Raw genomic sequence first — 21,992 nt, 5'->3', positions numbered from 1 at the left:
TTTATCTGTTGAAAAATTTTCAGTGTGGGGTGTTGAAGTTAGAGATACCAAAACTAGAAGAAGACATGTTGTTAATACTGAAATGCATGATTGCACTTGTTTGGAGTGGCAACACACTAGGAAACCATGTGATCACACCATACCTTTCTTGGCCTCCCAACCGAAGATAAACATGCACCCATATTTGCATGAATATTACTCAGTAGCAAAATTCAAGGCTGCATATGTAACTCCAATTCCAGCACTTACAGATTAGTCTTAGTGGCCCGAAGTGAAAATTGAATTTTCCATGTGTCCTCCCCTAACAAAAAGAAAGGCTGGCAGACCTAAAGAGAGTAGATTTAAGTCATGGTTTGAGAAAGGTGGGACTAGTAAAAAAGGAAGGAAAAGAAGGACACAAAACTAAAAAGGTCCCAAAAAGCTAACAAAAATAGATGCAAGTTGTGTCAGAAACTTGGGCACCGAGTTGGATCTCCCAGATGTTGTTACACTCCTGAAAGGCCAACGTATGTGGGCTAATGTTTGCGAAAAGTGAAGAAAAACAAAGAAATGAGGAAAGCAAGGATAACATCACAAAAGTACAAACACAAAAAAGAATTATAGAAAATGAAAAGAATGGGAAAAAATCACCGCGGCCCATTGCTTGGCGCTTCAGTTGATAGAACAATCACACTAACAACCATGAGTTCGTCTAGCACCAAGGCACGTGGTACACACAGATTCACCCTTCCCTTCTCATCCTATGTGTCGCGTCCTCTTAAAGGTTGTTTGGTTTGGTGCTAAAATATGACTTCCAATATAAATACAAGCCAACCAACTGGTTACCAATGACAACCAATATAGTTTGTCAACCTCACAATACATACTCTTTTTTTTTGCAAGTTTTAGAGTTACCAAATACTGATATATCATCAAAATTAGTTAGTCAGCAAAATGGCAAGTTTTGCTTCTTCTTCAACCTTCGACTCTTCTTCTTTTCTTTTCTTTTGAAAACAGACTTTCGACTCTTCTTCCCACCTAGGAGAATCTTATTTTCGGCACTAATTTCTTCAATCACAGACTTACTGCTAAACCGTATTCAGGGCTGTATTGGAATACTTTCTTCAATCATAGGCTTACCGCAAGTCGGAGGATTCAGAATGCTTTACTCTTCCTCTCTTCTCTCTCATCTCTCTCAAAGAAAAAAAAGAGAATGCAATTGACTCCAAAATGATTCGTCTGTTAATTAGAAACCCGAGCAGGCAACGACCAGGGAAAACCGAGCCCGAGCAGGCAAAAAACCAAGGTAAACCGGATAAACCGAGCGCCCAAACCACGCAGCGTATCGCATTCGCACACCACTCCCCCTCCGCCTCCCTCGCCGTCTCTCATCCCCGTCTAGCACCGCCGCCACCACCACCTCCTCCTCCTTCCTCAGTCCCCGCCACCTCCCATGAAACCCTAGTTCCCCCGAAACCCAACACCGCGCCCGCTGTCATGCCGCCTCCGCTCCAGGCTCCGGACTACAAGTACGTCACCGAGGAGTGCCTCCGCGAATGGAAGGGCCAGTCCGCCGCCGCCTTCCGCATCCCCGATCCGGTCCCCATGCCGCGCTTCCTCTACGAGCTGTGCTGGGCGACGGTGAGCTCCCGTACTCAGCTCGCTGGCTTTGTCCCTGTCGTCTTCGCGCTGATTGCGTTGGTCGGGTTGCGCAGGTGCTCGGGGACCTGTCGCCGCACAAGTGCCGGGCGGCGCTGGATTCGGTGGTGTTCGCGGAGGAGGCGTGGCAGGAGGACTCCGGCTCGGTGCTCGCCGACATCGTCGCCCACCTAGGGCAGGATGTGAGTATTCTCCAGTCTCCACCCCTTTTTCCTTTGCTGCTGTGTGGTGCTTACTTAGTTTCGAGTGGCTCGATGGAATGTGTTTGATTAGTCAATTCGCTATTGGGTGGTCGTAGGGAGTAACACTGTATGCAGTGCTTAGCTGAATTGGCCAAAAAACAATAATGATTGGAGAGGGCCAGTTTGTAGTCTGTATTACTTGTTGTGCCAGCTGAAGTGACGACCTGGTTGAATTGCAAGATGTTTCAGTGATGAACAATTATCTCACTGGAAGTGATAGCGTTTTTAGCTCTGCACAAGTTCTAAAGGCTATGTTTGGAAAAAAGTACCCTGCTGAAGCTGTAGCAGAAAAGAAGGTTTAAATTATGCTTTTACTGATGAACATGAAACTACTAGCTTTGGGTAGCAAATCTTATAATGGCCGAAAGCACTAACCTATTCATTGTTATTCGAATTGTAGTGCGGGAGTGTTTAGATTTTGCATGATTATGCACGTGAACATGGATTTTAGTTGTAGCTATCAGCATATCTCTCTGCAGTGAAGTAGAAAACAATCTTACAGATAAGCGAGGTGATTAATGCTTATGCACATGAACATGGATATTAGTTGTAGCTATCAGTATATCTCTCTGCAGTGAAATGCAAAACAATCTTACAGATAAGCGAGGTGATTATTGTACAAAAGCTCGTGATGTTCCTTTCCAGTTTCTGGTGAACCAATTCAAAGGTCTACCCTGCATGGCTTTAGTTCTCCTGTTCAGTGAAACCGGTCTAAAATGGAACTGTTCTGGATCTATACCACAAAACAGTTACCAAGAGCATTGTTGTCTAGGAGTTACCGAGTTGTCGACTTGTCACCTGATCACAGACACAGGTGACAGGGAGTGTCACCCAGAGATTTCGGGTTTGGCCAACGAATCTAGTGGGACGGGCAGATCTGGTGGCGTTGGGCTCGAGGACTGAGAGGGGTCCCCAACTTGGGCTAGGAAATGGTGATCCAACACCTCCTGGCTTCTGTCATAGCTTTCGTTTCCCCATTTACTCGACTGTTGTGGTGAACTGGGTTTATGAGGTGAGGATGAATGTAGCAGTAGAGGGAAAAGGGCAGTCTCTGTACTCTGCTGCTGTGGTTAGACCAGACAGGCTGTGTGGCAGCTGTAGTGAGGAAAGGGCTGTGGAGGATTAAATTAGGTCAGCAAGTGGCAGATGGCTCACAAATCAAGACATAGATGGTCTTTTTGGCTGTAGAACAGTTGTAATTACCGTCTGGAACTCCCCTGCCATTGGAATTGCACCCATGGGCATTCTCCATGTTATATGAGTTATAATTGCCAATTTGGCCAATATGTGTTATCTCCTGAGTATTGACATGGCGCACACCATGGCAATGTCATCCTGAAGCCCGGTTATCGCTGCGACTCTCGCTGGGATGCCATGACAGCCTTGACCTAGATGCTGCTATGGTGTTATTGTTGTTTTTCCAACAACCAGGGTCAATAGAAATGTAAATGCTATCCTTCATTCAATCTCTTGCCACTTCCCATCCTGGAAAAACGAAAATATCTTGACACCTGTGTGTCTTGCTTACTCATTATCAATAACCTTTTATTTCCCACCTATCAGTGTGGTTCTGCTTTTGATCCATGGTTGATGCCCTAGTCCAAGATGCATTTATTTGAATCATGTAACTTAGATTTACCAGTCCGTTGCTTGTGCTGTCATTTCCTTGTAATCATTGAATGCTGTATTATTAGTCGATCTGACCTGAAGTTATGTGCAGATTACAATTTCTGGTGAATATCGCAACCGTCTTGTCAAAATGGTAAAAAAAAAATTTGACACTTAAACACGTATTCATAATCTTAGTATGCAAATAGGCTATCTATCTTCTTGGCCCCTACCCTTTTTTCGGTGGAGGATTTAGTCCTCACTAATTTCCTTTAAATACTACTGTTGGCTGCAGACTAAATCATTTGTGGAGTCTTCATTGATTGCGCCTAGGCTTCTTCAAGAGCGATGTGAAGTGAGTATTTGTTGTTCGTCATACTAGGGCATCACATCCTTGTTGAAACCACCTTTCATATTCAAGGCAGCTGACACGATGTCGTCTCTGTTTCCTGTATGTGCACATTTGAAGGAAGAATTCCTATGGGAGGTTGAACAGAGTAAGTCAAAGGGCCAGGATTTAAAAGCCAAGGAGGTATGTGTCACATACTAATACCATGCATACTGTTTGGACTTAGGATATCATGTTATGATCATTAATTCCTCATATTTTGTGTGTGCTCACATGAATTATACAATATACCATGTCACATTAGTGCATATATCTTTTAAACATGGTTTCTGTGCAACATCCTTTCCTTATTTGGCACATTTTCCTTTTTACCTGTTTATTGCATCATTTTTTAACGGCTGCTTGTAATAATTGGCAACAGGTCAGAGTCAACACGCGACTTCTTTATCAGCAAACTAAATTCAACCTGCTAAGAGAAGAAAGTGAGGGCTACGCCAAGTTGGTATGTATATCTGCCTGTGAAACTTCCACCAAAGTTCTTGTTATAGTTGTACATTGGTTCATTCATACTTTTAAGAAAATTTTAAGTAATCATCATTATTTCTTTGTGCTATATGGATTGAGTAGCATAACATATCTTTATGTGCTTCTACTTCCTTTTTTTTCGAGAAAACGCAAATGGCTTTTGCGTTTCATTGCATTGGAAAGAAAGGGGAATTTACATCCTCCTAGGAGGTAGTTTTACACAGCCAAGAGGGCCTCAGTGGACATCCCAGGATGGCGGCAAAATGACCCTGAGCCCTTGAGCTCTGGCCTTTGCCCAACATCGGGTCTCGTCTTTAATCTTGTCTACAAGCTCATTCAGCGAAGGCCTCACATGGTCGAAAACACACGCGTTCCTATGCTTCTACTTCCGTCACTGATGCTTTGTTGAGCAGTACTGCCCTAAATTACTGCAAAATTATTTGATCCTTATTACTAACTGTATATCTATAGTTCAAGGGCAGTCTTTAAAACAATCAACTAATTCCAGACTTCGATTTATTATTGATCCTAAAATTACAGAGTTGGACACTTGGACTGCAAAATAGTGGAAGCCAAATAACCTGTGTTTCTCAAAGCATTTATTTGAAAGATGCTATAGAACACTTGTCTTGATTAGCATCTGCCCAGACACCACAAACCCATGTTATTACCCAAACACACTATGAAGTTGTAGTCATTTGCTGGACACTTTTTGCTGCCTGAAAACTATAGAATTACTGAATAACCATGCTCGTTTGCTATTACACACTTTGGTGTCTAGTGTCTACTAGCAAATGGACACAACTTTATGATGTGTCTAAGTGTCGGGCTGTGACACAATCAGGTAATGTCAATCAAATGCAGTTTCCTGCAGCCAATTTTGCCTTCCTCTTTTTAACATGTGTCCTAACAAATCTAGAAGGTAGACTCTATAATCTAGATACTTCTACAAACAATTGTAATTGTGATTGCAGATGTATATATCCACACACGTGTTCTAACTTCTTATACTTCCAGTTTGAAATTATTTGAGAGTAAATTGCAATCGTGTGGGATTTTCAGTAATTTCCAAATGATGCGTCTAAAATGGTTTACTGTAGCTTGGTGTAATTTTTAACCTAGTTGCCTTTGTTTGTCTGGAATTCAGGTAACCCTACTTTGTCAAGTCGGTTCAGATTTGGCTTGCCAAAATGCTTCTTCAGCTACTATCAGCATTATAAAGGTTGGGTGTTGGAATTTTCTTTCTTACTCCTATGTTATGATATGAGCATGTAAACAGTATTGTGTAATGACATAATGTTCTTGTTACAGTCATTGATCGGACATTTTGACCTGGACCCAAATCGTGTATTTGACATTGTGAGTTTTTGTTTTTTATCCCGGTATTACCATCTGATGTTGTAAAAGTATGTCATTGCTACAATGTAATTACATTCTTCCTTGTTTGCCTGCTAGGTGTTGGAATGTTTTGAACTCTATCCAGATAACAGTATCTTTTATCAGCTTATACCTCTTTTTCCAAAGGTATTCATTAGTTTTGAATAAGATACCACTGCCTGTAAAGATTATTACCATACTTCACGTAGTACTTGATTCAGCCCATCTTATGACTTCTGTTTGTTACAGTCCCATGCTGCTAAAATTTTGGGGTTCAAATTCCAGTACTATCAACAATTGGATGTAAACATCCCTGTTCCATCTGGTCTTTTCCGAATAGCAGCCCTGTTGGTCAAATCTGGTCTTATTGACCTTGATAACCTGTAAGTTTTCTAGTTGTCCTTGTGTTTCTCTACACTTCTTGAACTCAACTGTTATTTCGGACATCCTCCTTCAAAATATTTCCAAAATATTTTGTTCTAAAAAATAATCTGCAGTCAAAAAACTTTTTGTAAGGTTTACATACATGTAAAATTGGTACTTTTTATTACAGTATATGTGGATTGCACTAGCTCTTGCCATCAGTTTGGACTTTTGGTTGTGTTGGCTAGTGCATGAAGCTTAACATGGTATCGGAGCTAAGGTCTTGAGTTCAAATCCTGACTTTTGCAATTTATTAAAAATTGCTGGTAGCCCCCCCTTTGTGTCCACGTAGTGGCCTCTTGAGTCATACGTGAGTTTCGCGCGCCGTCGCTCTCTTCCGGTTGCACGTGTTGACTTGTCTTCCCCGTCACACGTGAGAGGGGGGTGTTACAGTATATGTGGATTGCACTAGCTCTTTCCATCAGTTCGGACTTTTGGTTGCCTTGGCTAGTGCATGAAGTTTAACACTTTTAACATCACATTCCTTTGTCGATGCCCTCTTCAATTTCTGCTCTTATTTTGATGGCCATTTCTTGTAACTATGTGATGACTTTTACAAGAAGTACTGAATTGTTAGGTCATTTTCCTCAGAAGGTACTGCAATACCGAGAAAAAAATCCTACTTGGTATGAATATTATTAATTATTTCACTAACCAACTAACCATAACTGTAGTCTCAAGTCCTTGTTTGCTTTTATTTTCAGACTCCTTTATGCTGTGTCAATATGAATTAGTGTTGCTGCTGGATCATATTTAATATTCATGCCTTCTGTTTCAGCTATGCTCATTTACTTCCAAATGATGATGAGGCATTTGAGCATTTTGGCTCCTTTGTTTCAAGGAAAATTGATGAGGTTAGTATGTAGTTTTCCAGTTGAATTCATTCTGTTCTAAAAAACGGTTTTGCTGTATTTCGTAGGGTTATAAATGAGAATTATATGCATGTTGCTGCAATGCACCCAAATAATAAAAATACCGCCACAGATTTTCAATAAACTTATCTTTTATGTTTTGCCCTTAGATGTAACAGAAGACTACCATTTGAAAAAGGAAACAATGCCATGTAAAGTTCTGTTTAAGCAAATACCATGATAATTCTTATTGGAACCACAACTTCATGAGGAATAATAGTCAGTTGCCACACTTAGATATTTTTTCATGAAACCACACGCTAATTATTCATGCAATTCCCAAACCCCTCGTTTGATGGCAAAACTGACATGTCAGTCATGACGTGATTATTTTGCCCGCGTGACTTTGCCAATGCGGCCATATCGGAACCAAAGAACTAGCTATGGACAGGGGTGCGTGGAAGCTTGCTATCCATGTGCCAGAGCCATGAGTTGGTCGCAAGATCTTATGGGTTTCACCTCTAGCCTACCCCAACTTGTTTGGGACTAAAGGCTTTGTTGTTGTTGTTGTTGTTGTTGACTTTGCCAATGTGGACTGACTAAACTCTTCTTCCGCTCCTGAATATGTATTCTCTGCTCCACCAAGGTGCCATCTTCTCATGAATGATCTGTCCTTCTTTGCCGCAGTGAAGCTGGCAACAAATTCCCTGACTTTACCGCTGGACTACTCCAGTGTCGTCCTCTGGTCGATGTCCTTGGCTTTGTACTTGGTTCCGGCCCTGAGCAGTGGGAATATCGCCCTTCGGCAGTGGCCAGTCAACAGGATGTCCACTGGATGAATGCTCTGGTTCAGCAGTGCTTCTATCTTTGTCCTAGTTGTGCTCCATCGTGAGCATCCCCATGTATTTGAAGTACAGCACAGATTAAACTCAGTCAATGTCAGATGTAAGCGCCTAATGATGGAGATCCAGATCTAATTCAACCACTGGCTCTATCCCTGCCCTATCCTGCTTGCCATCGATGCCAGCACCCTTGCTATCCTTGTGGCTGAACTTGAATAAGCCCCGCAGGCCCAGTAGCTGACGGTGATTAACGGAGCCACGGCGGCCATGAAGCGGGTGGTGTCACCCTCTTGTTTGTTGCCATTGATCTCATCCCAAATCTCTGTAGCAGTACTGTGCAGCGATTGCAAGCCCCGGAGCATCACGCGTATCTCACCCAATGGCTCGCTGCACTTTCATTTTCATTATCAGTGGCTGCCTTCAACATCTTATCTCTGTTGTTGGGGTCTCCTCCATCTCTTTGCAGGGCGTTGGAAATGACGCTCCCTCTCCCCACTTCACTCAGACAAAGTATCACTACTATTGCCTCCATCTCGAATTTTGCTTACTCAACATGGTAGTGCAGCAATGGTGTGGCTTTGGATAGTTGCGTCTCCTATCAGCTTGGTTGCAGCTAATGGTGGGTCATTCCTCCTCTCAAGCTCCAACTTGGCCAGGAGGCATGCCCTTTTTTTCTGTGAAGGTGGTGGATGGTTCAAAAACATGGTGGAGGCAGCTCTTGGCTACTGTTCACTGTGAATGCACCACTGCTCTTAACTGTTAGATTTAGGGGCCCAGTGATTAGGATTGAAGCTCTGGTCTGATTCAAAATTGGTATACCATATATATAGAAATTGGAACTAGAGTGGCAAAAATGTAATTCTTTTGATTGTCATCTTGTACTTTAGGCTTTGAAGGAGTGTCATATTTACAGTTACCTCTAGGTATATGAACCTCTCTGTCAACAGTAGACACAGTAATACAGCCGCACCACTGGTTGTAGGATGGTATAACTGTGTTTTAAGTTACTGGAAATATTTTGAACTGTGCATGCAGATCTTGTCTTGCATTTATGCTATGTCAGCATTGATCTTCAGTACACTTCAATAATTATTGACACATCGGATTCAACTTGGAGTTTACTCATCTCTTTCTTGATCACAGGCTACTAAAATAGGCAAAATAAATCTTGCTGCCACTGGAAAGGATCTTATGGACGACGAGAAGCAAGAAATAACGATCGATTTATACACAGCATTGGAGATGGAAAATGATATAGTTGAGGAGCGAGCCCCTGAGATAGAAAAGAACCAGAAGCTTGGGCTTCTTCTTGGTTTCCTCTCAGTTCATGATTGGTATACCTTGCGTGCCATTGATCTTGGATGTTCTATTATAATACTGCAAAGTTTCTTTTAATAACGATTCATTGTTATAGTCACTTGGTACAGTTTCACTCCTGCAGTAAACACATCTGTCTTCTTTGACATGTTATTATTTCACTGATCGACTTCTGCTGTTATTTGCCAGGGACCATGCGCAGCTACTATTTGAACGTCTTGCACAGCTAAATCCTGTCGAGCACATTGAAATTTGTCATGGTTTATTTAGGTTTGTCTACTTCCTCTTCATATTCTATCAGCAGCCTCAACAGATGTTTACTATTATGATATTATCTGTACTTCTACGAAATATGACATATTATGGCGTGCCCGAGTATGTCTCTTGTAATCCAATGGTTGAGCTCCCCGATTTATGTTGTTCAATTCTACTTTCATTTGTGCAGAATTATTGAGAAGACCATTTCTTCAGCCTACAGTGCATATTGTCAAACGCATCATAAAATCTCCCGTAACATCGACACTCACATGATAGATGCATCATCTGTCTCTTCACCAAGTTATTTGGTTCATCCGCCGAAAGTGTTTTTCCAAATGCTTGCTGTCTGTGGACCATACCTTCATCGTGACACACAATTATTTCAGAAGGTACCATTAGATCTTTTAGTGTTGAATTCTTCTCTTATTTGGTCTGCTTGTTCTCCTGCTACCCTACTGGATATGACTTATTCCAGAGATGGGTGCACACAGCACCTGTTCCATTCATACTTAGTGTGCTTGTTACCAGAGTATACCTTTTTTCATATGGCAAGAAAAGTTTTACTGCATTTGTTTCAAAGCATTTGGAAAGGTCCTATGACTATGAACACCTTTGCTTGCAATAATGCAGTTCCTCCTGGAGCATCTAGTGGCAAAAATTGTTGGATATTGTTTATTTAATGGTGCATTTGTTGTGTTCATTGTCAGGTTTGCAGAGTGCTAAAGGCGTACCATGCCTCGTCGAAAGAATCAGCCCATACAACAGGTGTAATGTCTCCAGAATCTCACATCGAAGAAGCACTTGGGTCATGCTTGCTTCCTTCACTGCAACTTATACCTGCCAATCCTGCTGTTGATATGGAGATATGGGGAGTTCTTTCCCTTCTTCCTTATGAGGTTTGCCATGCTTCATGATTGTTGCTTGTTATATTGCACTACCTTTAATCAGTCTGGTACTGTTCATGTTTAGGTACGCTATCGTTTGTATGGTGAGTGGGAGAAGGACGCTGAACAAAACCCAGTTGTCCTTGCTGCAAGGCAAACAGCAAAGGTTGTCTGCTTATTCCATGCCTGAGTTTTCTTTCTTTCACCTATCATTTTAGCTTGAGCTTTAGATTCACCAGCATGCTTAATTTCTCAATTAGCTGGATACCAGAAGGCTCTTAAAACGGCTGGCCAAGGAAAATCTGAAGCAGCTTGGCCGCATGGTGGCTAAACTTGCTCATGCAAATCCGATGACTGTACTTCGGACAATTGTCCAACAGGTATTTTGAACCAACTGCGCGCATACAATTTATTCAAACAATAATAGATACTGCAGTCATTTCTGAAACATGCAGCCCTACTTCCATTTGGACTAGCAGCTGTCGTATTTGTGGCCTTCTGTAATTAATTTTTTTTGGCAAGCTCTTTCTGCGAATAACTTATTCCCCTTGTTCTGTTTTAGTTCTCTTATGTTGGAGATGACCAACCATTGTTACATCTGCTGACAGCTCCATTCGGACTGTATTTGGCTCTTTTATCTTCTCTGGAACCAGTGGAATGTCTTTGTGCCAACCTGGCAGTGTCCAAATCCATTATATGTTTTTATCCTAGATGCTGAACTTATCGAGTGCATGCTATTCTAGTTTTCCCTGGCTACATCAGCTCTTTGTGCAGTAGATTTGCCATTGGGTATGATCCATGGTGTTCTTATCAACTAAACTGGCAGCAGACCCTTGAATGCTGGTCTGCTGTTACTATATCCTCTGGTGTTATTCCTTCCAAGGATCAAGTTGTAGTTAACGGACATAGAGGTTTTCACTTTCAGTTTCAGAAAAATTTCAGCACCAACCGAAATCACCAAAATTCAGTGATTTCGCTTTGCATTTCGGCCAAAAGGCCGAAATATTCACTTGAATTCATTTAAAATATTTGAATGTTTTGAAATTATTTTTGAAAAATATTTGAAATCATGTGTACTACTGAAATCGCTGAAATATTTTGGCGGAAAGGTAAATATTTCAGTTACTGCTGAAATTAATGAAATTCAGTGAACTTCATCGAAATCTCACTGAAAGTGAAAACCATTTGAGAGTAGTCAAATTGGAACTGATCAATGTTTAGGGGAATGCTAATCTCATATTCTCATTACTGTTAACTTTGTAAATTAATCATAATGGTGCTGACAAAAAAATTTGGGGGACCAAAAGGCAGCAGAGCTTCCTAAGTCCTACTGCTCTATATATTAGTAATATAATGGAATGTGTACACGTGGAGAGGGAGCATGCTCCTTAGGGCTACACAGCACTTGATGAAGCAACAGAGGGAGTCTGGCCAAATGATATCTGAATATATTATTTTTATTGGGTTAAAATATGATAATTCATTGATTCTGGAAGTTCACCTTTATAATTGCAATCCTTTGTTGACTTGTTTCAATTATTTACCTCTACAATACATTCACAACTTTCAGGTCGAAGCATACAGGGACATGATAAATCCAGTTGTGGATGCTTTTAAATACTTGACTCAGGTATTAGCTGTGTATGTGATGCATGTTTTATACAGATGCCCATACCCTTTTTAGTGTCGTCTGTAATTGTTTTGCTTGTGTCTTTGAATTGTTTTTATAAGTTGAATTTACAGTGTTGTCCAAGTATGCTTCTTTTACCTTTTTAGTGTCGGCTGTAGTTGTTTTGCTTGTGTCTTTGAATTGTTTTTATAAGTTGAATTTACAGTGTTGTCTAAGTATGCTTCTTTTACAGCTGGAGTATGATATCTTGCAATATATTGTAATAGAACGGTTGGCCCAAGGTGGTCGTGAGAGAGTAAAAGATGACGGTCTTAACCTGTCAGATTGGCTTCAATGTCTTGCATCATTCTGGGGACACTTGTATGTAGTTTTGACTCCTGTCTGTGATTACATTATTTGCACAACACATGATATGATGTACTGATCAATTTTTAGTTAAACCTGATGATCCAGCGATATTTAGTGATTTATATTCTTTGCTTATTGGGCACATGTAAGTGCTTTTATCATGTGGCTCAAACAATGATCTCCTGCCATTCAAAATTTGCATTGTTGATATTTTTTCTCCATTGTAGTGGTTAGCAGCAAACTAACTGAAATGAATACCTGCATAGGATGCAGTTTTAATAAATATCACAAAGATTCTTCTCTACTCGTATTCGCACGTAGTAAGCTAAGCATACTATACATTATGTCGAACATGCATGCCAATGATATTAGTATGCTAATGCAACATAAGGTAATTGATTTATAACCTAAATATTTAGAGGTTTACCTTTCGCTTTACAGCTAGGATCTTTGGCTGTTATCTTGTCCAGAATCTTGAGTTGCCCTCTCCCCATTTGTTCGCTCATTCTAACATCATGTCTGTATAAGTTTTGTACAACGAAGATATCACCGATTTGCCAAGACTCCAAATTCTTGTTATTGTTTGTTATGGCTGAATAATTACTGTGTCCAACTCTCAGAATAAGTCTTTAATCTTTATGCTTTGAGAAAAGCAAGCAATATCTGTACTAGTGTTGTATGTCTTTCTAATATCTGGGGTGCTTGTGTTTCCCTTATCAGTATTGTTATTATCTTTAATCTTTATATGCTCCTATTCTGAACCAAGAAACTTTAACAGATGCAAGAAGCATTTTTCCATGGAGCTAAAATGCCTTTTCCAATACATAGTTAATCAACTGAAGAAAGGATTGGGCACTGAGCTTGTTGTACTTGAGGTTTGTTGGCTATGTCGAAACTTTCTTGCTGCCTTGTTATCGTATGAATCTGAAGTTTAAAATGATGTAACATGCAGGAACTCATTCAGCAAATGGCAAATGTACAGTACACTGAGAACATGACTGATGAACAGGTTGATGGTATGGCAGGGAGTGAAACGCTGCGGCTTCAATCTTCACTGTTTGGCTCAACACGGAACTATAAGGTTTTATCAGGAACTAAGGCTCCTTTCTTTATTTCCTGATAAGGTCAAAAAACAGTTTTACCAAATCATTTTTTTTGCAGGTCCTGAATAAGTCTACTAACAAGTTGCGGGATTCTCTGCTGCCAAAAGATGAACCTAAACTTGCAATTCCTCTACTACTGCTTATTGCCCAACACAGATCCAAGTAAGGTTTTGGCAAAATCCTCTGTCCCTCCCCCGGCCCTAATTTTGGTCTGCTCCCTCTGCTAAGTGGACTTCAGTCTTGCTGTAGTTCTGTATGATATTTTAATGTAGATGCATACTGACGGTTAGTATAGATGTATCCTAATGATTGAAATTCTTGACTATATTTCTGGAACTATGCATTTATTTATTTAGATTATGCCAAAGCAAATATTCAGGACCATTAGCTAAAGCTTTATTATCTGCATTGTGGGGTTCATGTTTTAGCTTAGAAGCCTGTCATATTCAGTTTTTTACATTTGCACGGGCCTTTTAAAGTTGATAATTTTGGCATTATTCTCAGGATTATAATAAATGCAGATGCCACATATATCAAGATGGTTAGTGAGCAGTTTGATAGATGCCATGGAATACTACTTCAGTATGCCGAGTTTCTTTCAAGTGCTGTAACTCCATCAACCTATGTTCAACTTGTACCTCCCTTGGAAGATCTGGTTTATAAATATCATATCGAGCCAGACGTAATACACTCGTACCTTGCACACTATTTTTTTAATGTGTGAGTGTTTTTTTCGTTGTATAATCACGCCTTAGTGAATTAACATCTTAGTAATTTAACTTGATTCTAGGTTGCTTTTCTTATATACCGCCCTGTAATGAGGCTTTTCAAAAGCGCTAGTAGTGGTGAAGCCTGTTGGCCTCTGGATGGCAATGAAGAAGGGGAGTCTGTATCATGTGATGATATGACATTGCATGGTGATTCATCCCAGAAGTTAATCATGTAAGTCTTCTATGAACATCTGCCACGAGTCTCTCGATCAACCATTCATTGGTATGGGTCATCACCAGCAACTCCTAGTTGAACCTGGGCTCCTGGGCTCAACTACAACTGTAACGAAATCCACATTGCAAACCATTCTGAAAAAAATATCAAATGTAAATATGGCAATGCAGACTTGCAAATTTTTGTGCAAAAATACGCGTTGTTCATTGCAACAAAAAGGGGTTTACAAATAGTTGCTAGTTTAGTCCCCATCCTCTTCTTTTTTGTGCAGACCACAAACAGGCATTTTTGCATGTGACATAGTCTGATTTCTTTTCGATTTTCGTCGGAACCTCAAAACACTTTTTTGTTCTTAAAAAAAGGTACAAATGTTTCTGAGAGCTTGAAATCTGCCTCGGGATTATCATGTCTTAGTTATTCCACTTTCATCTTTTGGTTCATGTTGAAATAAATTGAAAAGTAAATTACAAAGGAAGGAAAGTTTGGAGAAAATATGCACCGTCAAATCATCTGACAACAACAATGAGAATTTGATCCCCTCCTTGTTTGCAACTAAAAGATTAGCAAAGATCTTGTGTCCTTGGAAGCTGGTAGGGTAGCTACCAGCTATTATACCTTTGATAATGATTGCTTTCAGAAACTTATAGTCTAACGGTTTAAGCCTCATTGAGGTTAACTGTGGTTCAAATTTTCTGTTTCTAAATGATACTGGAACTTCATTGACATCTCCATGGTATTTTAGGTTTGATTCATGTGCAATTGTCTGTGTTCTTTTTTTTTACAGGTGGTCAGATCTTCTTAACACAATCCGAACAATTTTGCCAACAAAAGCCTGGAATGGTCTTTCACCTGAATTGTATGCTACTTTCTGGGGTTTAACACTCTATGATCTCCATTTCCCAAAAGATCGTTATGATGCAGAAATCAAGAAGTTGCATGACAATCTCAAACAACTCGAAGATAACTCAGATAACTCTAGCATTGCAATATCACGACGTAAGAAAGACAAGGAGAGAATCCAAGATTTAGTTGACAAATTGAACAACGAATCTGACAAGCATCAACAACACGTTGCATCAGTTCTCCAAAGGCTAGCCCGTGAAAAGGATAAATGGCTGAGTTCCGGTCCGGACGCACTGAAGATCAACATGGAATTTCTCCAGCGTTGTATATATCCACGTTGCGTTTTTAGCATGCAGGATGCTGTGTATTGTGCTACATTTGTCCAGACGATGCATTCACTTGGGACTCCATTTTTTAACACGGTGAATCATATAGATGTTTTCATCTGCAAGACACTACAGCCAATGATCTGTTGTTGTACAGAATATGAAGCTGGTAGGCTTGGACGGTTTCTTCATGAGACACTGAAGATGGCCTACTATTGGAAGGTAGCTTCTTGATTCATGCGCTGTACACTTTTTCACAACAGCTTTCCTGATGGTTATTACATTGTTCTAGTGCTTCTGAGTTTGCATATACAACTTTCTGCAGAGTGATGAAGCAATATATGAGCGTGAATGTGGAAATAAGCCAGGATTCGCTTTATACTTCAGATTTCCAAACAGTCAACGTGTACCTTATGCTCAGTTCATTAAAGTATGCTTTACACACTCCTTGAAGTTATGTGTGTCGCATAATTAAGTTCTGCATGTTTATGATTTCCTTTAGTACAGCCTAGTCCTAAAATTTTAGAAATAGTGATCAAAACATAGATACCCTGTTTTTTGCTTTGATCGCCATTTCTAAAATTTAGGACTAACTTGTCCTCAACTTGCATGATATGGTGATATCACAATTCATAAGAGTTCCTAAGGGCGATCTGTAGTATGAAAGCACAATTTTGTGCACAAGTAAACTTCTTTTGTGCATAGGAAATAAGTCTATTATGTAGTTTATGCGTGTTGTCACCTTCTAAAATTACTTCAAACATAATACTTCTGCACTAGATATTTCGCCACAGAGGCCCCATAGATAGTGCATAAAAACAGTAAGTTCCGTCCTATCTCAGTTCAGGAGTTAATCATGTGAGGAATACTAATACGCAAAACCATGTTTAGATGCCGACTCAACTCTTTAGTGTGAGCTGTTGGCACACCAGATTTTGATGGACTAGTTTAATGGATTTACAATTTTGCAAATGAACTAGTTCACAAATTCACAAACTATGTTAGAGGAACCCAGACTCATTCATCTAAATCTGGTGGCTCCAATGCCCCATATAATGGCACATTTTGTGTTGGTGATTTTTATACGATTTTTTGAGCAACTATGCTAGTTCCAGGTTACAGATACTTCACCTTAATTCCGCACAAAGAGGACATAAGACATAAAATCTTTGTACTCTGCTTGCTAAGAATATGTTATCTTGCCACATTTTTGCGAAGGAAAGCTCATTCTTAGTAAGTAGGCCCCATCTGTTATTTATCATGCCAAACATGTCAGAGTTCAGTTTGGGAATTGTGTTGCTGGCTTTTTTATTTAAAGAGAATAAAATGTTAATCCTGCAAGTTTCCCATAATGTTTAAATGTGTCTGTACAAAATGATCCACTGCATACTTTCCATTGATAGTTTGATACGCATCTGCCCATTTTTGTTGGTGAAATTTCTGTTTCTTGAACAGGCATAAATTTAGCATGGTTTCATGGACTCTATAGTATATATTATTGTCATGTGCCGCATTTTTCGTAGATTTTGTTCATGTCGCCTGAATTAACAAAAAAGACATGTGAATGTCTAGTATCCAAAAATTTATGTTGTCCTGCTATATTCTTCACATGTGCTTTTTAACATCTTTTTTCTGTGCTTTTCAAAGGTCCATTATAAGTGGAGTACAAGAATTACCAAGGTGCTTAATCAATGTATGGAATCAAAAGAATACATGGAAATTAGAAACGCCCTTATTGTGCTCACAAAGATAACTAGTATTTTTCCTGTGATTCGAAAAAGCGGTATCAACATTGAGAAAAGGGTAAGTACATCAGTAGTCACCATTTGTGATATGCTGTTGGGCTATTACTCACAAATATGTTTACCAGGTTGCGAAGCTAAAGGGGGATGAGAGGGAAGACCTGAAAGTACTGGCCACTGGTGTAGCTGCTGCTCTGGCAGCTCGCAAGGTAAGTGTTACATCTTGACTGGTGCCTTTTTTCTCCCTATCAGGAGACAACCACCTGCGTATGTTATGAGATGTATGTGTGGAATGCCCAATTATTATGCAGAGTTCATGGCTATCTGAAGAAGAGTTTGGTATGGGTCACCTTGATCTGAAGCCAGTGCCTGCAAAACCTATTCCTGGTAAATGGAAGATGCAGAAGGCTTTATTTTTTGTCGGACCACTATGATTAGCTGGAGCGTAACTGTTCCTTGGATCTCGTACAGGAAATCAGTCTGCAGATCCCTCAACGGCAAAAGATCGCAGCCTTCGTGCAAAATCTACAGAAGGTAGGCATGAAAGGTCAGAAAATGCAATGAAGCCTGATGCTCTATATAATAAGAAGAATGCCTCGACTGCAAATGGATCTGATAGTCAAATGCAATCGTCCTCTGCACAAGGAAAAGTTTCAGGACCTGCACGTGGTGCAGATGAACCTCCAAAACTTTTGTCTGATGAGGGAGTTAAAGTTTTGAAGCCTGCTGCAGAATCTGAGGTACCTCTCAGTTTATCATGTGGAGAGTGACAACAGTTTTTTGAATTAATCTTTTTTCTTAAAAGGGTGCATATGGCAATAGTATGTGCATCTATACATCTTTGTGCAAAAATTAGCATTTTGGTTCAAAAATAATGTCTATTTTAGTCCTTCATCCTTGTCTTTTTCTCCAGACGACAAATAAATGCACTTCACAAATATTTGCAAGTAGATAAAAGTATTTCCACATGTAAACTTTTAGGATTTTTTTAAATTGTGAACCGCCTCTTTTTTTTCTTCTTTCTTTCTTTCTTTCAAAACAACGGATTCAGGTGTTTCTTGATAGCACGTCTTCAATTTATAGTCCTTCGTTGTCTCATGGAGCATAGCAGTGACCAATGAGCAATTTTGTGCTGGATAGTTTGCAACTTTGCATTGTTTCTAATAGTTTTTATGACAACAGACAAGAGCACCACAAAAGCGTGATGCACACAATGCTGCAAAGGTATCTAAGCATGATTTGGTGAAGGAAGATGCAAAACCTGGGAAAATTACCAGCAGGGTTCTTAATCAAGAAGTCTCTACTATTCCTGCTGACAGAGAAGTATTGTCTCAGCCAGCTGATGGTGGGCTGGATACTAATCCCACTAGTTCGTTGGGTGGCACCAACGGTAATGTACATCCAGCACCACGGAAGGTATCAGCATCCTCCCAAAGGTCAACGGTGTTGGCTGCACATAATGATGCAACAGCTAATCCCACCGGTGAAGGTGAATCTATTGAGTTGGTTGATTCTACCGTGAAACGGCAAAAAAAATCTGTTCCCGTTGAAGAACAAGAGAGAACAGGTAAACGAAGAAAAGGAGAAATTGAAGGCCGGGATGATGACTTAACAGAACATACAGACAAAGAGAAAAGAATGGACCTGCGATCAGTAGATAAATTCCATTCTGTGGATCATGAGAGAGGTAATAATGAGGAACAAAACATAATTCGGACAGAGAAATTAAAAGAGAAGTTTGATGAGAAATACGACAGAGACCATAGAGAAAAAACAGATCGGACTGAGAGGCGACGTGGAGAAGACGTGGTTGAGAGACCAACAGACAGATCATTGGAAAGGAGAGAACATTCTATTGAAAGGATGCAAGACAGAGGGACGGACAGGGTTCCTGAAAAAGGAAGAGAAGACAGGAATAAGGAGAGAGGCAAAATTAAGCATGCTGAGCCCTCCATAGACCGGGCACATACTTCTGATGAACGGTTCCGAGGGCAAAGCTTGCCACCACCTCCACCTCTTCCAACTAGTTTTGTACCCCAATCAGTCGCTGCTAACCGAAGAGATGAAGATGGTGACCGAAGGGGTGGAAGCACCAGACATACTCAGCGGTTGTCTCCCAGGCATGATGAGAAAGAAAGGTGGCACGTGGAGGAGAATGTTCCGCTGTCGCAGGATGATGGGAAGCACAGAAGAGAGGAAGATCTCCGGGATAGAAAGCGTGAAGATAGGGATGTTTCATCAAGCAGGGTAAATATGCCTTCACTCCCTAATACTCTTCTGTGATTTGTGATCAATTTTTGCTCACTAGTTCAGTTATATCGATATATGTCTTCAGTCCCTAATACTCTTCTGTGATTTGTGATCAAGTTTTGCTCACTAGTTCAGTTATATCTATATATGTCTTCACTCTCTGATACTCTTCTCTGATTTTGATCAATTTTTGCTCACTAGTTAAGCTATATCGATAAAAGTCATTTGTGTCTCGTGCTCAGACTTGGCATGCAATCACTCCTCTTGGGATCTTGCATTGTGTAACCGAACATTTTTGCTTGATCTCTAATGCTATGTTATTTTTATAGGTAGATGACATGGATAGGGACAAAGGTAATACTATGAAGGAAGATAGTGACCCTAATAGTGCATCCAAACGGCGAAAAATTAAGAGAGATCAGTCTGCTTTAGAAGCTGGGGAATATGCACCTTCTGCTCCACAGCCTCCGAGCCTTGGAGCTGGTAACTCGCAATTTGAAATACGAGAGAGAGAAAGAAAGGGTGTTATTTCACAGCATCGGCCGTCACATGCTGATGACCTCCCTAGGATGCATGCCAAGGATTCAATAAGCAAGACAAGTCGTAGAGAGACTGACCAGTAAGTTTGGAAATGAGGATCTCATTGAACTAAGCATGCACGCTTTCCTACAGTTTATAACATTTTTCACTTTGCTGTGTTCTTTATACCTTAGCTGTCATGTGAAACACACGGTCTGTTTTATGGGAACGATCAATATCTCGTGCAAATTGTAGCCCATTTTTTTCCTTGACCTCTTTTAGCATGCACCTGACCCGCCTCTTCCTAAATTGAAGAAATATTTAGTCAAATAAAATAATGATTGTATTTCCAGGTTACTAGTCGTTATGCAGGTAGAGAATGTTGAAAATCCACCATTTCACCTTCCTAAATTGTACTCCCTCCGTCCCAAAATAAGTGACTCAACTTTACACTAACTTTGTACTAAAGTTAGTACAAAGTTAAGTCACTTATTTTGGGACGGAGATGGTGTCATGCACTTAAGGTATGGTGTGGCTGGCAACTAACCACTTAAGCTAGCAATATTGCGAAAGCTGCCTCGAAGGTGGTTCAACAATTGAAAAGTATAAATACTCGTGTGCAATAATGAATTATAGAGAAACATGCAACTAAAAACTGTCATTTTATTAGACCATACAAATAGCTACATGACACAAACAGTTCAGCGGAGTAATGTGTTGAGAATTATGGTATTTATCACCTATTTAGTTGTCATGGGTGATACTGTTAAATCCTAGCTAGCAAAAACCAAGATCAATGTGTATGCAAAATTGGTATTACTCTCTTTTTTCCCCTTGTGTGCAAGAGTGTCCTAAAGGAAGTGAGCACTGAAAGCTTACACATGTAAAATGCAACATATTCTTGCATCACTTTGTTGTCTTGAAGCATATTTTAACGGCCTGATTCTGCATGAATTCTGATTTATGTATTTAAAATTGTGTTAATCCTTGTTTTGGCTTTAATACGAGCTTGAGATTTTAATGAATTTCTGAGTTACATATAGAAAAGAGAGTAATCACATTGTTATGAGTAAGCTTAATGTCTTACCTAGTTACCTTAAATATGTAGCAGAGGTATATATAAATAAATCTGTAGAAAGATGATTACTAGGATGGTTTTTCCTTTCCAGTTCTGTAATGAAGCATCTGCTTGAGCCGCGTTTTTTGGTATAAACCTTTTTTAAATATAAGTTTTGTTTCTCTAACAAACCTTTAAACTGCAGAACGCATGATAGAGAACGGGAAGAGGAAAAGAGGCCAAGAACTGAAGCAAGAAGAAAGCATCGGAAATAGGTTCTTGCAGGACTTTTGATCACTGCCACATGACATGGTTTCACCTCGAGGATGTGCATGATCACCTGCGAACAAGAGTGCTTTGTTGTAGCAGGAAGATCTATCTGGACATATTTGAAACATTCAGCGTGGATGTCTCAATCCTTCAGATGTGTCCTTCAGCTGTACTTCATCGATGCTACACAGTGTCGCTGTCCAGATGCACTGTTATGAAAAATGTCATTGTGCAAGGAACAGGCATCTGGGCCATATGGTCGATTGATTATACAAGCTGTTATAACATTGTAACGTAGAATGACGAGCAACAAAACTGTGGGCCATATTATCCTAGACGAATTTGCTGTAAACAAGCATGAGGAGATGTGTTCATCCTACAGTGGCAGAAAACGATGAGGAGAATGTTTTGTAGCAAAGTACTTCATCTCATATTTTGGAATGGTTTGATTATCAATTTCATCTGCGGCAACATATGTGCAAATTGTTCAGCAGTATTAGCTATAGCTAGACACGCCCCGACTGCAAATATTATGTGTGTGTCCAGGCAAAGACAAATGTGGGCGATATCTAGATATAATTCTTGTTTTCACTAAATTGTGAGGCACAAAGTATTTCTGGCTTCAGGGTCGTCTCGCCCCCTGTG

General features: G+C 40.1%; 1 protein-coding gene across 2 annotated transcripts; it reads left to right on the top strand.

Moving 5' to 3' along the window:
* The first annotated feature begins 1,314 nt into the window (after positions 1 to 1,314).
* LOC123080266 (THO complex subunit 2) lies at positions 1,315 to 21,778 on the top strand. 2 transcript variants are annotated; one of them, XM_044503177.1, is made up of 34 exons: positions 1,315 to 1,620; positions 1,695 to 1,820; positions 3,601 to 3,642; positions 3,784 to 3,843; positions 3,958 to 4,020; positions 4,259 to 4,339; positions 5,510 to 5,584; positions 5,674 to 5,721; positions 5,818 to 5,886; positions 5,989 to 6,122; positions 6,941 to 7,016; positions 8,999 to 9,189; positions 9,362 to 9,442; positions 9,618 to 9,819; positions 10,138 to 10,326; positions 10,400 to 10,480; positions 10,575 to 10,694; positions 11,885 to 11,944; positions 12,177 to 12,304; positions 13,071 to 13,167; positions 13,245 to 13,373; positions 13,454 to 13,557; positions 13,900 to 14,077; positions 14,186 to 14,337; positions 15,125 to 15,731; positions 15,835 to 15,939; positions 17,157 to 17,312; positions 17,380 to 17,460; positions 17,563 to 17,638; positions 17,723 to 17,785; positions 17,897 to 17,991; positions 18,434 to 19,498; positions 19,831 to 20,120; positions 21,283 to 21,778. In XM_044503177.1, the coding sequence occupies exons 1-34, from the start codon at positions 1,477 to 1,479 to the stop codon at positions 21,350 to 21,352; spliced, it is 5,238 nt and encodes a 1,745-aa protein (XP_044359112.1). In that variant the 5' UTR covers positions 1,315 to 1,476; the 3' UTR covers positions 21,353 to 21,778. The 2 variants fall into 2 exon arrangements, with proteins under 2 accessions (XP_044359112.1, XP_044359111.1); XM_044503176.1 differs by having other exon boundaries at positions 17,723 to 17,991.
* Positions 21,779 to 21,992: the final 214 nt, after the last annotated feature.

The sequence above is a fragment of the Triticum aestivum genome, chromosome 3D (assembly GCF_018294505.1).
Source record: "Triticum aestivum cultivar Chinese Spring chromosome 3D, IWGSC CS RefSeq v2.1, whole genome shotgun sequence".
Lineage (NCBI taxonomy): Eukaryota > Viridiplantae > Streptophyta > Magnoliopsida > Poales > Poaceae > Triticum > Triticum aestivum.
Note: the sequence above shows the minus strand (reverse complement) of the source record. Positions and strands in the feature narration are given on the sequence as shown.